The following is a 14,625-nucleotide window of genomic DNA, read 5'->3' on the forward strand; positions in this document are numbered from 1 at the left end:
GCTTTACTGTTAGGGGTCCCCAAAATGTGTGAAATGTTATCAAGGGGACACTACACTAGAATGGTTGAGAACCACTGCTTTAAAGCCATCTGTTCTTTCTTTTATGCTGTGTCTATGGGACAGAAAGTAAAGAGAAATTACATTGACGCAACACAGACAGAAAGAAACTGTCAGGGGCCTTATCGATTTCCTACTCCATAAAAAAATACAAATTAACTGCAAACACTGGCAAAAGATCGGCCTTTAAAGGGGAAGTCCTGCCAAAGCTTGTTTGGCTGGGCTTCTCCTATGGGTCACAGGAGTGCAATTGGTTTTGCACTCCTGACTGAAGTCCACTCTCTGCTGATGTCACAGAAATCAGTTCAGGCACCGCGTCATCCCGACAGTGGATGTCTGAAACCGCCGGGTGCCTGGACTGACACCCATCTCAGCGAGCCCCTGAAATGGCTGCTTCCCGCCCCCCACAGCTCAGTGCCCCAGTAAGCGAGTTGAAGCAGAGCGGAGAGCTGCTGATTGACAGTCAGCAGATATCTGCTCGAGGAGCTGTGAGAACCGAGCCATCAGCGACGGTTGATCGCTCGGAGGCACCAGGGGCAAATGCATCATCGGACCGATGCTGCATCCACCGAGGTAAGTATGATACTGAAAAAAAAGTTACATACTTCTCTTTTAATGTGTCAGACCTTGAATATTAGCTTTGCACTTCTGTACACAAAGTGACAGGCAACTTCTGGTGGGTTGATCTAAGCATTTTATTTTTTAGTACTGCCAAGCCTCATTGAGCTCTGATGTGCTTGAAACTATATGTACTCTTATGCCTCGTACACGCGGTCAGTTTTTCCAACAGGAAAACCGCTGGGTTTTTTTTTCAGCAGGAAATCGGATTGAAATTTGTCTTGCATAACACGGTCGCACTAATCTTGTCTGAAATTCAGAACGTCAAGAACGAGGTGACGTATGACAAGCCCAGATCAATAAAGTTCAATAGGCAGTTTGGCTCTTCTGCTTGATTCTGAGCATGCACAATTTTTTTTGCGTTGTAATTGCATAAAGACAACCGCGATTTACGATAGGAATTTTTCCTGTCACGAAAATTGAGATCCTGCTCTCTCAATCTTTTCTTGGCAGGAAAACTGACAGAAAAAGTGTGATGGGGCACACACACACGGTCGGAATTCCTGACATAAACCTCACATTGCACTTTTCTTGTCAGAAAAACTGATCCTGTGTACGAGGCATTAGAGTCTGTAATTATGTGGGCCATTATTGCTCCACATGGTACAGCAGTGTTTAGTCATGTAGGCCAAAATGGGATGATACGGCAGATTTTTATTCTCAGCCTGCCCTGTTGTATTTTCAAATTAAAAAAGAAATTGTTGTTGAAGTTTGTGCTTAATGAATTGTTTTACAATATATTATGACATCTTAATCACTCCTTTTCTCTTTCTTTTTTTCCTTTTTCTTTCCTCAGCAAAAAAAGTACAGTTATCCACTTAAGTCTCCTGGTGTGCGTCCATCAAACACAAGGCCAGGTACAATGAGGCACCCTACTCCTTTGCAGCAGGAACCAAGGAAAATCAGCTACAGTCGCATCCCAGAAAGTGAAACAGAAACAGCAGCGTCTGCCCCGAACTCGCCTAGAACACCCTTAACGCCACCTCCACCATCTGCAGCATCCAGCACCACAGATGTCTGCAGTGTGTTTGATTCTGACCCATCAAGCCCATTTCATTCACGTAGGTGTTATCACATCCTGATTTATTTAGTTGTTTTTGTTAGTGCTTGCTCTCCTCTTTCTAAAACATCTCTAGCTGTGTAGTGAATTAGCCTCCCACCATTCACATTCCTCTTGGCCACAAAGGATGTCCTTCAGATGAATGGACCAGCATAGGCATGGGTGTAGGAACCCTTACAAATCTGGGGGGGACAGCATTTTTACTCGCCAGGTAAATTCTTATTCAGTAAACTCGGACTCCCACATGCCATGTGGGTTAATTGTTACTTATGCCATGGGCCACAAGGCATTAGTAAAAATTAACCCACATGGCATAAGTAAAGATTAACCCACATGGCATAAGTAAAGATTGACAATAGTTCCAGGTTAGGTAGTAGTGGCAGGCTAGGTGGCACTGCCAGGTTAGGTGGCATACAGTAGTGCCAGGTTAGGTGGTAGTGCCAGGTTAGGTGGTATACAGTAGTGCCAGGTTAGGTGGTATACAGTAGTGCCAGGTTAGGTGGTATACAGTAGTGCCTGGTTAGGTGGTAGTGGCAGGTTAGGTGGTATACAGTAGTGCCTGGTTAGGTGGTAGTTTCTGGTTAGGTGGCAGTGCCAGGTTAGGTGGTATACAGTAGTGCGGTAGTGGCAGGTTAGGTAGTATACAGTAGTGCCAGGTTAGGTGGTATACAGTAGTGCCTGGTTAGGTGGTAGTGGCAGGTTAGGTGGTATACAGTAGTGCCTGGTTAGGTGGTAGTGGCAGGTTAGGTGGTATACAGTAGTGGCAGGTTAGGTGGTAGTGGCAGGTTAGGTGGTATACAGTAGTGGCAGGTTAGGTGGTATACAGTAGTGGCAGGTTAGGTGGTAGTGGCAGGTTAGGTGGTAGTGGCAGGTTAGGTGGTAGTGCCAGGTTAGGTGGTAGTGCCAGGTTAGGTGGTATACAGTAGGGGCAGGTTAGGTGGTAGTGCCAGGTTAGGTGGTATACAGTAGTGCCAGGTTAGGTGGTAGTGCCAGGTTAGGTAGTATACAGTAGTGCCAGGTTAGGTGGTATACAGTAGTGCCTGGTTAGGTGGTAGTGGCAGGTTAGGTGGTATACAGTAGTGCCTGGTTAGGTGGTAGTGGCAGGTTAGGTGGTATACAGTAGTGGCAGGTTAGGTGGTAGTGGCAGGTTAGGTGGTATAAAGTAGTGCCTGGATAGGTGGTAGTGGCAGGTTAGGTGGTAGTGCCAGGTTAGAGTGGTAGTGCCAGAGTAAATACATGACATGAATAGATAAGAGTCCTGTTCCCCATTACTATACCTCCCCCCTCTCTGTAAACTGTCTGTAACACCCCCCCCCTCTGAATACTATATCTCCCCCCTCTCTGTAAACTGTCTGTAACACCCCCCCCCCCCTCTGAATACTATACCTCCCCCTCTCTGTAAACTAACTTCCCCCCTCTCTGTAAAATATACCTCCTCCCCCCTGTACCTCAACTGTGTCGTTCTGGCTCTCCATCACATGCAAGTCTCTCTGGCTCTGCATGTTTAGGCTGGTCAGGTGTAGTGTGGCCTCAGTCTGAACACGAGTGTCAGTCTGGGCCCCGCCCCCTTCCTGCTCCTTTCTCCCATTCAGCAGAGCGGCCAGCACAGCTATGCATGTCTGTGTGCAATCAGCTGTGCGCCGCTCGGGAGGGGAGGGGTCAGGGCTGGATCGGCACTGAAGGGGGGGAAAAGCAGTGACCGCAGTTGGACTCGGCGGCCCCTGCCTGCGATCCGGAGACGATCTCCCTATCCTAACCTTGGGGGGATTTTACTATACCTGTCCCCCCCGCATTATTTCCTGGGGGGGATGAGTCCCCCCCGGTTCCTACGCCCATGAGCATAGGGTGCACCTACACCCACATGGATGTCAGATCTGTACTTGCAGCTGCAGTGTCCCATTTGACATGAATAGGACTGTCTGCACAGGGATGTGCAGAATACCCGTGTATCGCCATGCAGGTAAATTACAGCCCTCCAGTTGTTCAGAAACTACAATTCCCATCATGCCCAGTCATGTCATGCCTCATGGGATGTGTAGTTCCACAACAGCTGGAGGGCAGTAGTTTGAGGATCCCTGCTTTAGCACACCCAACTGATTGAGGCCTTCGTATGAATTTAGCAGGAATTACATAAGTTATATTTTGTAAATAGTGATTTGATAAACCTTTGTCCTAAAATTGCGGGGCCTTAAAAATCAGTAGCACCACCTTTTTATTCTACTTGTCATGTTCTTTCAGAAAGTAGATGGTTTGGGGGGTCGTTCACAAATTCTGAATGCTTTAAGGGAAAAATTAAAACCTTCAGTTTTTTTGAGAAATTTGAGAGATATATTTACATTTTTGCGTACGTGCGATTTTCACCATTTTGCAAAAAGGCGCAATGTAAAAAAAACTATTTTTTGTTATTTATAACTCCACACGAGCTTTTATATTTAGTAGAGATTTAGCAGGAATTTTGTCAAATTGACTGTGTTTTTATCTTCTAATAATGATTTTAGTGGATTTTTTGCATAAATATTGGATTTGATAAACATTTGCGCAAATATCGTGAGACCTTAAAAATCAGTAGCACCTTCTTTTTATTCTACTGATCATGTGCTTTCAGAAAATATATGGTTTGGGGGGTATTTTACAAACTCTGAAAGCTATAAGTAAAAAATAAAAAAGCAAAGGAAAAATTGCAAAAATGGTCATGCCAACCTGAGTGTAAAAATGGAGCAAAGGGCCTTGCAGTGAGCGTTTACTTTGTTATTAGCTTTTCAGATTTAATGTGGATCTTTTGGCAAAACCTGTAGATCCTGTTGCAGGAAATATTAAGTCTTCATGAACAGTACTATAGTCTTATGAACGTGTTCATAATGGTTTAGATTGAAATGCTTAAAAAAAAAATATGTGTCATGCACTAATAAGACTGTATGCCTCACTTAAATGACATTGCATGTGAGTGCAATATGAGGTGGATATTCTCACATTTTTTTTATAAACAAACAAGAGATATGCTGTGTAATGCTGCACCTCTGGTGTAGATTCTTTATTATTCGCCAAGCCTGTTTTGTTGATACTGTGTGCATGCAAAATGCAGTAGGAGGTAACAACAATCAGTCTACATTGCATTCAAGCATGATCAAGTATGAAAAAACAGACTTGGTTATTTAAAATACAGCACCTGCAAGCTTACAGTGCTGTCTACCTGGTTTGTTAAAGCATTTGGTAACCCCAAAAAAATACAAACCCTGTTCCCTTAACCACTTACCGCCTGGCCTATAGCAAAATGACGGACGGGCGGTGATTGCGTTATCCTGACTGGACGTCATACGATGGGGGCACGCATCGCGGCGATCGGTGGTGAGGTGTGTCAGTCTGATGCACCGATCTCAGTAAAGAGCCTCCGACGTAGGCTCTTTACCATGTGATCAACCGTGTCCAATCACGGCTGATCACGATGTAAACAGGAAGAGCCGCTGATCGGCCTTTTCCCACTCGCATTTGACAGACGCGAGTAGAGGAGAGCCGAACGGTGGCTCTCTTGACGGGGCGGTCTGCTCTGATTGTTTATCAGCGCAGACCCCCTCAGATGCCCAAACTGGACCACCAGGGAAGCCTCCAGGACCTCCAGGGAAGCCCCTAACATGTTGATGGCCAGGTACGTCCCCCATGGCCATCCACATGTGCAAATGTATGCCTAACATATGCCAATCGGCGTCCACAAATGGGCACTGACTGGCACCATCATGTTACAAATAAAATCAGTTATGCCCAGCAATGGCACCCATCAGTGCTCATCCGTGCCACCCATAAGTACCCATCACTGCCACCCATAAGTGCTGCCTATGAGTGCCCACCAGTGCCGCATACCAGTGCGACCTCGACGGTGCCCATCAGTGCCACCTCGACGGTGCCCATCAGTGCCGCTTTATCAGTGCCCGTCATTGAAGAAGAAAACAAAGAAAAACATATTTTTTCAAATTTTCTGTCTTTTTTTTTTTTTGTTGCACAAAAAAAATATCACAGAAGTGATCAAATACCACCAAAACAAAATGATAAAAAAAAATTGTTTGAGTACTGTATAGCTTGGGCAGGAAGGTGTATAAGTGCCTGGCATTGAAGTGGTTAAAGCATGTTATAGAGCACAGTGCTGTGTCATTTGGTCCCCTGTATATCCTAAAAAAAAATGTCCGATTCTGCCTGGCTGTACCCTCTACTCTGCAAACAGACCACGATAATCGTGACTGCTGAGCCCTGACATCGTGGTCCATTTGCGTGCTTCAGTCATCTGAAGCCCTGCTATCTGCAGCTCTCCTGTGTCTCCTCTGTCCTCCTCCATTTTTTTGCGATCCTATTCTGACCATACTTTTTCAGAGAGCGTTTTTGTAGATCCGGGTTAAGATTCGGTTATTTGCCTGTGTGACAATCGGAGAGCTTTTAAAGCCACATCAAGTTCCTAGAATGAATTTGTATTTTTGCAGGGCCAGCACCAGGAAAACCCATCCCTAGTCCTCTTTGGACTGGATAACCCTTCTCCTTAGACTGACCATACACTATACAATCTGATTGTACAATCTCCTTTACATTTACCATCAGCCATGTAGTACAAGAACCTGCCTGATTTGATATTAATTGAATCTGCTGTTTAGGTTTGCTCTTGTAATACATCATTTTGTTAGCGCTAAATATTGTAAAATTATTGTTCAACCACATTGTAAATGTATGGTTAACTTTATAAGTGCAGAACATGCCCATAGTGACCAATGAGGTTTAAATTCTGAGACAGTGAAAGAAGAATCAAGAGTGTTTAATGTGACCAAGTTTTCTCACAAACTGTGACTCACATGGCAGTGTACGTTAAAAGAAACCTATGGTCATAGTATACACGTCAACATTGTAATTTTTGTAATTTTGGTCAATCCCAAATAAGCTTACTTTAATTTCGAAAAATGTAATTTCTTATTGTGAGTTCTCCCTGTCTGCTGGTAATCCTATTCCACACCCCCTGGATTCCCTGCAGGCTTTTTATTTTCTCCTCTGCTTTCCATTTCCAAGGACTGAAAAAAACGTTGTTTTTCAAAATGTTATTTAAAATGATCGTGTGTGGGTTTCACATCATTTTTCAGGTTCTGAAAAACGACAAAAAAAAATCGAACATACTGCATCTTTTTTTTTTACATCAAAAAAGTTTTTATTGAGCAAAACAACAATTTACATGGTATACAAAAAGCGTTCAGGTACAGTGAGCATCAGGTGGTAATAGAATGCAAAGAGAAAAAGTAAAAAAAAAAAAATATAGTGGGCCATACAGTAAGGAGGAGCATGACATGCAGTAATAAGTATTCTTAAGTGTCTAGGAACAGGTTAGGGATGAATTCAGCCACTTGTCCCATATCTTTTCATATTTGGCCGGGCAGCCCCTGTGGGTATAGACCACCTGGACTTCAGGGCGTAGGCGGAGACCGTCGCGCTCGGGAGCGTGATCATGGTGTGAAATTGGGTGATTAATTTTTTTGGGTCGGGGTACTTAATTGCGGCCATCAGGGGATTGTCAGCCAGTACCAGGTCGTCCTGGGGAAACTGAGCCCGAAAGGCGTGTCGCAGTTGGGCGTAGCGGAATAGCATATGGTCGGGCAGGTCGTACTCAGCTTGCAGTATATTAAAGGGTTTAAGTTTTCCACCTCTAGTGACGTGTGACAGATAGTATATCCCCCTAGAACTCCACATTTCAGTGTCACGGATGCGCTCTAGCTCCGGTAGGGCAGTGTTGTGCCACAGGGGGGTGTAGACATGCAGGGTCGGGATGCCCAGCTTGTCTGAAACCACGCTCCACACCCTTCTGTAGTGATACAGCAGGGATTGTCGGTCCCCTGTCAGTCTCATCCCCCCCCCCCCGTTATTGTCTCTAGGGGGTCGCCCGTCGACTGAGTCCATGCAGGGCACAGAAGCCTGAGGAATCTGATCCTGTCAATCTTATCTACATGGAATAGCTGCGACAGTTGGGCAGCTAGGTAGTACGCGTTGAAGTCAGGTAGTGCCAGTCCAGCCAGGTCTGTGGGATTTTTTAGTTTATGCCAGGGGAGCTTGTGCCTCGCTGAGCCCCAGATGAATGGTTTGAGGAGGGCCTCCATCTGCTTGAAGCACCGAAGCACCAGGTAAACCGGCGAATGCCATACCATGTATAAAATCTTTGGCAGCAAAACCATTTTCACTAAATTTATGCGACCCGTAACTCCCAGTGGGAGACGAGCCCAGACCTGTGTTCTCTGTTTGAGCATAGCATACAGTGGCGTGACATTCAGTGAGATCTAGTCTGCCGGGTCTCTGGTGGTTCGGATTCCTAGGTACTTAATTTCAGCGACCCTTTGCAGAGGAAGCAGGGCCCTGTCACCAGTCACCGGGTAGCTGTCAAGTGGGAGAATTTGGGATTTATCCCAGTTGATTCTGAGTCCCGAGAAAGCGCCGAAGCGCTCTATCAGGGCCAGAGCCACCGGGAGGGAGTCAGTAGAGTCGTCCAGGTATAGCAATGTGTCGTCAGCATACGTACTTATTCTTTCCTCCACTCCATCCCTCCATAGTCCAGTTATGCCAGGGTGCGTGCGTATAGCAATTGCCAGCGGTTCCGCCGCCAGTGCATACAGCAGCGGCGACAGGGGGCAACCCTGTCTCGTGCCCCGTCGTAAAGGAAATCGGTCCGATGGCCACCCGTTAGCCAGTACTCTGGCCACTGGGTCCTGATAGAGGAGTTTCACCCAACGGATAAATCTAGGGCCTAGTCCAAATTTTGCAAGGCATGTCCAGAGATACCGCCACTCCACTGAATCGAACGCCTTGGCGGTATCCAGGGCGACTATTATTCTGGAGCCTGTGTTGTCATGTGGGGCCTGAAGGTTGATGAACAGCCTCCTAAGATTGAAAGAGGTGTTCCGTCCTGGCATGAAACCCGCCTGGTCAACGTGCACAAGGGAGAGGATCACGGTGTTAAGGCGGGCTGAGAGCACTTTGGCCAATACCTTAATGTCCACCTGTAGCAGGGAAATGGGGCGGTATGACTCGGGTAGGTGAGGGTCCTTTCCTGGCTTGGGGATCAGCACTATGGTCGCTTCCCTCATTGATGGTGGGAGTTCGAAACCATCAAAGATGGAGTTGTACAGGGCTAGGAGTCTAGGGACTAAAGTATCAGCGTAGGTGGAGTAGAACTCGGCCGGCAGGCCGTCTGACCCTGGAGCTTTAGATTTCGGGAGGCCAGCCAAAGCAGCGAAGATCTCCTCCACCGTCAGCGGCTCCTCAAGTGTCAGAGTCTGTTGTGCGGTTAGTCGGGGGATCGACAGGTCGGTCAGAAACGTTTCCGATAGGGAGTCGTCGTTTGGAGCTACCGTGTCATATAGGGAAGAGAAGAAATCTCGAAACATAGTGGTCACCTGCTCCGGGTCCATTACAAGGTCCCCTGCTGGGGAGCGCGGGGAGATCACTACTGGAGGTCTCTCCTCACAGTGCACCAAGTAGGCGAGTAACTTCCCTGCTCTCTCCCCATGTTCGAACGTTCTTTGTTTAAGAAAAAAAAGTTTCATACTGCATCTTTTAACGTAGTTTTAAACTATGTCGTTTTTCGGGTTGTAAAAAATGATCGTGTGTGGGCTAAAACTACGTAAAAAACCTGCGCATGCTCAGAAGCAAGTTATGAGACGGGAGCGCTCGCTCTGGTAAAACTACCGTTCATAATGGAGTAAGCACATTCATCACGCTGTAACAGACAAAAAATTGCGAATCGTCTTTTACTAACACGGAATCAGCTAAAGCAGCCCAAAGGCGAATGGAACCTCCCCTTTTTCTCTATCGTACATCACGGGACACAGAGCGGCATATTCATTACTATGTGGGTTATATGGAGTACCTTCAGGTGATGGACACTGGCAATCTCAAACAGGAAGTCCCCTCCCTATATAACCCCCTCCCATAGGAGGAGTACCTCAGTTTTTTCGCCAGTGTCTTAGGTGTTGGTCATGGTTTAGCTTTGCCTCCACATCCTTGGGATCAGGGCAGGCTAACCGGATCTGTCCAAGGGCCTCAGTGCTAAAGTGGACAGTATCCGGACCCCAAAGCCATGGGGTTTTGCCCATAACGCTTCTCTTTTTAGAGAGCTGGGCCCAGGACTTAGAACCTTGGGTACCTAAAGCTCCTGTTTGCCAGGGTGCTATATAGGGCCCAGGACAGTGGCTCCTTCATAGGAACCCAGGGCCTGAAGGTCTAGACGCCACCCACGGAGATGGGGGAAGATTGGACCTCTTGCTGTGCAAAAGTCCTGCGGCATGGAGCAGGTAAGTAATGGGGAGCTTGCGGAACTTGGTTCACGGCAGGTTCCCTGGGGGGGGTTGCACAGGGGGACATGCCTGGGTATGCTCTGCATTGGCAGGTGAATCACTATGTCTATGGCAGAGACAGGATGATTCTATGTTTTCCCCCAGGGATATGTGACCTCCCTGTTAAGTATTGCTGTAATAGACAGTGGCTGGCGCTAGGTGTGGGAACACTGTGACCCAAAGGGAGCTGTTTTCCCATGCTAAGGAGGAGGTCTGTGACCTACCTGAGGGCTTACCTGCCTGGGTGCTGCGCAGCTCCGTTCTCCTCCATGTGCGATGGCCCCCCCCCCGCCGACGGGCGCGCGCCCGAGATATTCGTGCCATTGGCTGGGGGGGGGGCGCGTCCCTGTGGGCGGCGAATCGCAATAAAGGAAGGGGCGGCCCTTCCACTAGCTGCCAAAACCTCAGTGTCGTCCTAAGCTAGAGGAGAGGAGGACGCAGAGCGGAGCGCGCTGAGGACACCCGGTGGCGGAAGGAAAGATTGCAGTCTTTTTAAAAAAAAAAAAAAAATAGACTGTCAAACCTACAGATAGGTTTTCTTTTCCTTTTTTCAGCAGATGGCTATTGGCAATACTTATTAAGAGACAGAGTATTTTTTCCTATTCAATCAAAAAAAATAAAAAAAAAGGGGAAAGAACTTTCTGATCTCCCTTCTCAGTTTGGGCGTTAGTTGCTATCGTTCCCAAACCGGCATATCCCCTTAGCTACATCTGTGGCTGGGTGATAGCAGGTGTACCTCGGTATTGTACCATGGCTTCTGGGTCAGAGGGTACAAAGGGTGGGGATTCCCCCGCAAAATCTGAGGGCTCAGACACGACTATGCCGCTGCTCTCCCCACAGGACATACCAGGGCACGCCTTGATGGGACCTGGGGGATCTGGTGCTGGGGCTGGTTCAGGTCAGTCCAACCCCGGGTTTGTCACTGAGAGGGTGCTTGCTGTTTCTTTAGGAGAACTAGAGAAAAGAATGGCAAAAATGATAGCTAAGGCTATATCGGGTAGAAAGCGGACTAGGTCTCCGTCACCCGAGCAGGAACCCTCAGACACAGAGATCCTTTCCCTAGGGGAATTGGATAAACTTGACGTTTTGGACCAGGGTGGTTCAGAGATCGAGGATCCGGATACTGAGGAGCCTGGTTCAGCCTCCCAAGGGGAGAGTTTGTGGGTTCAAGCCTTAACGGACATGGTCCATGAGGCATTTAAGTTACCCGTACCAGAACCTCAAGTATCGGCGGTTTCAGCTTTAGGCTCATTAAGGGCGCCTCAAAGCAACGCAGTTTTTCCGGTCCATCCTCTACTAGAGGATGTCATATTTCAGGATTGGACCAAGCCAGATAGAGTCTTTTTACCACCTAAAAAATTCTCTGTTTTATATCCTATGGAGGAGAAATTCTCCAAAAGGTGGGCGCCCCCGGCTGTGGACGCAGCCATCTCCTGTGTGAACAAATCTTTAACTTGTCCTCTAGAAAACTTACAGGTGTTTAAGGATCCGGTTGATAAGCGCTTGGAAACATTACTTAAGGCCTCCTTTACTTCAGCAGGGGCGGTAGTTCAGCCCGCTGTGGCTGCTATTGGAGTTGCCCAAGCATTATCAGACAAGACTAAGCAAGTGCTTAAACTTATCCCTGCCCAGCAGGCAGAGGAGTTTTCGGATATACCCAGGGCTATACGCTTTACGGTGGATGCTATCAAAGACTCCATCCAGCAGGCGTCACGTTTATCGTTATTTCTAATCCATATGAGAAGGCTCTTATGGTTGAAGAATTGGGAGGCAGAGCCCCCGTGCAAAAAACTCCTGGTAGGGTTCCCCCTCCATGGAGGACGACTCTTCGGAGAAGATCTGGATAGATATATTCAGACTATATCAAGCAGCAAAAGCACTCTCTTGCCAGTCAAGAAGAAGGCCCGAGGGCCCGCGTTTAAGCGCCAGCCCTCCCCGGGGCAGGGGCCCTCTAATACCAAACAGTATCGACGGCCCCCTGCAAGATCAGGCTTTAACAATAAGCCGCAGGGCCAGGCCACTGGGGGCAAGAAGCAGTGGTACCGCAAGCCTGCGAAGGCTGCCCCCAAGTCGGCCTTATGAAGGGGCGCCCCCACCCACGATGGTAGGGGGAAGGCTGCGTCTCTTTGCAGAGGTGTGGGAGGCCACCATTCCCGACAGCTGGGTACGGTCTTCCGTGGCCACGGGCTACAAACTAGAATTTCTAAAATTTCCTCCTCCTCATTATCAGGAGTCAAGAGTACCAAGCGATCCTGTGAAAGGAGCCGCATTAATGGCGGCATTGAATCATCTGCTATGCCAGAAGGTGATAGTAGAAGTACCAGTCCGGGAACAGGGACTGGGGTTCTACCCCAACCTATTTATCATCCCAAAACCCAACGGCGATGTCAGGCCAATTTTGAACTTAAAGGGAGTAAATGCGTACCTAAAGGTCCGCTCATTCCGGATGGAATCTATTCGGTCAGCAGCCGCCGTGCTCCAGAAAGACGACTTCATGGCATCCATAGACATAAAGGATGCTTACCTTCATGTGCCAATTTTTCAGCCACATCAAGTATTTCTACGCTTCTCGGTGGCTCAGCGTCATTTCCAATTTGTGGCGCTCCCCTTTGGGTTGGCTACAGCCCCCGGGGTATTCACGAAGGTCCTAGCCCCAATCCTAGCCAATCTAAGGACCCAAGGGGTCACGGTCCTGGCTTACCTGGACGACCTCTTGGTCATAGACCACTCGTCTCCTGGCCTGGAACGAGCAGTGGCCCTCACGGTTCAGTACCTCGAGAGGTTCGGCTGGGTCCTAAATCGAGAAAAGTCAGCATTCCAGCCCACAAGGCAGCTGGAATATCTCGGCATGAGATTGGATACAGAACAACAGAAGGTGTTCCTACCCCTATTAAAGGTCAAAGCCATCAAAGAGCTAATACAAATAGTTCTAAGCAAGAAAAAGCCAACTGTTCGCCTATGTATGCGGTTACTAGGCAAGCTGGTGGCCACGTTCGAGGCGGTACCGTACGCTCAGAGCCACACTCGCATCCTGCAGGCAGCCATCCTGTCAGCATGGAGCAAGAGGCCTCAGGCCTTAGAAATTCCTTTGCCACTCTCACCAAGAGTCCGGCAAAGTCTATCTTGGTGGTTAAACCCACAGAATCTCCTGAAGGGAAAGACTTTCAGTCCTGTGACCTGGAAGATAGTAACCACATACGCCAGCCTGATGGGCTGGGGAGCAATTTTGGATGGTTGCACTCGCCAGGGCACTTGGGCAGCGGCAGAGAAGCAGTTGCCCATCAACATCTTGGAGCTCAGAGCTGCTCGACTAGCCCTCAGGGCTTGGACGTCCAAACTACAGGGGTTCCCGGTGAGAATACAATCGGACAATGCCACGGCGGTGGCGTATATAAATCACCAAGGGGGAACCAAGAGTCAAGCCGCTCAGAGAGAGGTGAGCTTGATTCTCTTGTGGGCAGAGGCCCATGTGCCCTGCATATCGGCTATATTCATTCCCGGAGTGGACAACCTACAGGCGGACTTCTTAAGTTGCCAGACTCTGTTGCCGGGGGAGTGGTCTCTGCATCCACAGGTCTTTCAGACACTCTGCCAGAGATGAGGAGTGCCGGACGTGGATATCATGGCATCGAGACTGAACAAGAAGCTAGACAGGTTCATGTCCCGCACAAGGGATCCCAGGGCCTGCGGAACCGATGCGTTAGTTTGCCCTTGGCATCAGTTCAAACTTCTTTATGCATTTCCCCCGCACCAGTTACTACCCCGCCTGCTGCGCAGGATCAGGATGGAGCACAAACCAGTTATCCTGGTAGCTCCAGCATGGCCCAGAAGGGCATGGTACTCACTAATCCTAAGGATGGCAGTGGGCGACCCTTGGACTCTTCCTCTACGGCCAGACCTGCTCTCGCAAGGCCCGATCCTCCACCCTGCCTTACGGCATCTAAATTTGATGGCCTGGAAGCTGAATCCCTGATTCTCAGGGGTAGAGGTCTGTCTCAGAAGGTAATCTCTACCCTGATCAGAGCCAGAAAGCCGGTCTCTAGGGTAATTTACTACAGGGTCTGGAGGGCTGGTGTGAGTCCAAGAAATGGCTTTCCCGCAAATTTACCATTGATAGGGTATTAAGTTTTCTCCAGCTAGGAGTGGATAAAGGACTGGCATTAAGCACAATCAAAGGACAGATTTCAGCTTTGTCAGTGTGGTTTCAGAGGCCGCTGGCCACCCACTCGCTGGTTAAGACCTTCATTCAAGGGGTCTTACGTATTAATCCGCCAGTTAAGTCCCCACTCTGTCCGTGGGACTTAAATCTTTTTTTGAACCGTTGGCTGAAGTTCCTTTGGTTTTGCTAACAAGGAAGTTGGTGTTTCTGGTCGCCATAGTGTCCGCCAGAAGAGTATCAGAATTGGCAGCCTTATCTTGCAAGGAGCCATATCTTATTCTGCACAAGGACAAGGTGGTTCTCCGCCCTCATCCTTCCTTCCTACCGAAGGTTATATCCAGTTTTCATCTAAACCAGGATTTGGTACTGCCATCTTTCTTTCCAAA

At 48.2% G+C, this 14,625-nt stretch overlaps 1 protein-coding gene across 2 annotated transcripts in view; it reads left to right on the forward strand.

The window, feature by feature from the left end:
• Positions 1 to 14,625, forward strand: part of SOS1 (SOS Ras/Rac guanine nucleotide exchange factor 1) — a 412,587-nt gene that overhangs the window by 374,360 nt on the left and 23,602 nt on the right. For both annotated transcript variants that reach the window (XM_040350763.1, XM_040350764.1), the window contains one exon: positions 1,472 to 1,736. In XM_040350763.1, the coding sequence (XP_040206697.1) occupies positions 1,472 to 1,736 (265 nt within the window). The remainder of the gene's footprint in view (positions 1 to 1,471; positions 1,737 to 14,625) is intronic.

This window comes from Rana temporaria, chromosome 4 (assembly GCF_905171775.1).
Source record: "Rana temporaria chromosome 4, aRanTem1.1, whole genome shotgun sequence".
Lineage (NCBI taxonomy): Eukaryota > Metazoa > Chordata > Amphibia > Anura > Ranidae > Rana > Rana temporaria.